The sequence below is a fragment of the Phaethon lepturus genome, unplaced genomic scaffold (genome assembly GCF_000687285.1).
Source record: "Phaethon lepturus isolate BGI_N335 unplaced genomic scaffold, ASM68728v1 scaffold24164, whole genome shotgun sequence".
Lineage (NCBI taxonomy): Eukaryota > Metazoa > Chordata > Aves > Phaethontiformes > Phaethontidae > Phaethon > Phaethon lepturus.
This window is the reverse complement of record NW_010535803.1, coordinates 11,132-11,910: the sequence shown is the minus strand read 5'-3', so window position 1 is coordinate 11,910 and position 779 is coordinate 11,132. Positions and strand designations below refer to the sequence as shown.

At 59.1% G+C, this 779-nt stretch overlaps 1 protein-coding gene across 1 annotated transcript in view; it reads right to left on the bottom strand.

The window, feature by feature from the left end:
* NOL6 (nucleolar protein 6 (RNA-associated)) overlaps positions 1–779 on the bottom strand; it is a gene marked incomplete at both ends in the record, with an annotated part of 16,153 nt that overhangs the window by 5,044 nt on the left and 10,330 nt on the right. Inside the window, one exon of the mRNA XM_010285985.1 lies at positions 589–741. Within this exon, the coding sequence (XP_010284287.1) occupies positions 589–741 (153 nt within the window). The remainder of the gene's footprint in view (positions 1–588; positions 742–779) is intronic.

Here is a 779-nt window from a genome sequence, read left to right as displayed (position 1 = left end):
CCCAGCCACTTGCCAGGGGCCAGCAAGCCATTGGCCCTGAGGGGTTATTTACCAACATGCTACTCCAATTCAGCTTTCAGCAGCCAGCCTCTCACCCATCCCTCAGGAGTCCTCTCCAGGAGGAAAGGAGGCTGCAGCTGCCAGCACCACCATAACATCCCTCCCAGGGAACCCAGGAAGCCCCAGCGTGCTGGCAGCCACAACACAGCCCTTGCACCTGCTTCTCCTGTCCATACCCTACAGGTTGAGGGGCCCCACCAGTCCTCAAGAAGGCACAAGACACCACACGGTTGTGCCACCAACACCTAGAGGCCATGAAGATGCTTGATCCCATCCTTACCTTCCTCCTCTCTCACTCTGAGGCACACTGGGTGGGGGAAGCCACAGCCCTGCAGCATGGAGTCCCCTCGGGCCAGCCACTCCCAACAGGGCTTACAACAGCACTTTGGCAGTACAGGTGCCTCATGATCACTGCTGTGCACCCTCCCAGCACCTCCTGCTCTAACAGCATCCCATCCCTCCTCCATCCCAATCAAGGAAAAAAAGCACTAAATCCCCATCATGCCAGCCTGGGCTCCTCACTCTCACCTGGGTGGCATAAAGGGGGCTGGGTGGAGGAAGAGAAATGCCACAAGGAGGTCCACACACTCCTCAGAGATGTTGTCGCTCAGGAGCTGGGCACTGACCCAGCGCTTGGCCAGCCGGCAAGTACTGCCAAAGGCGGGGTGCTGCTGCTGGAGCCTGCAAGGAGGGACACAAGCCACTCACCAACCAACCCA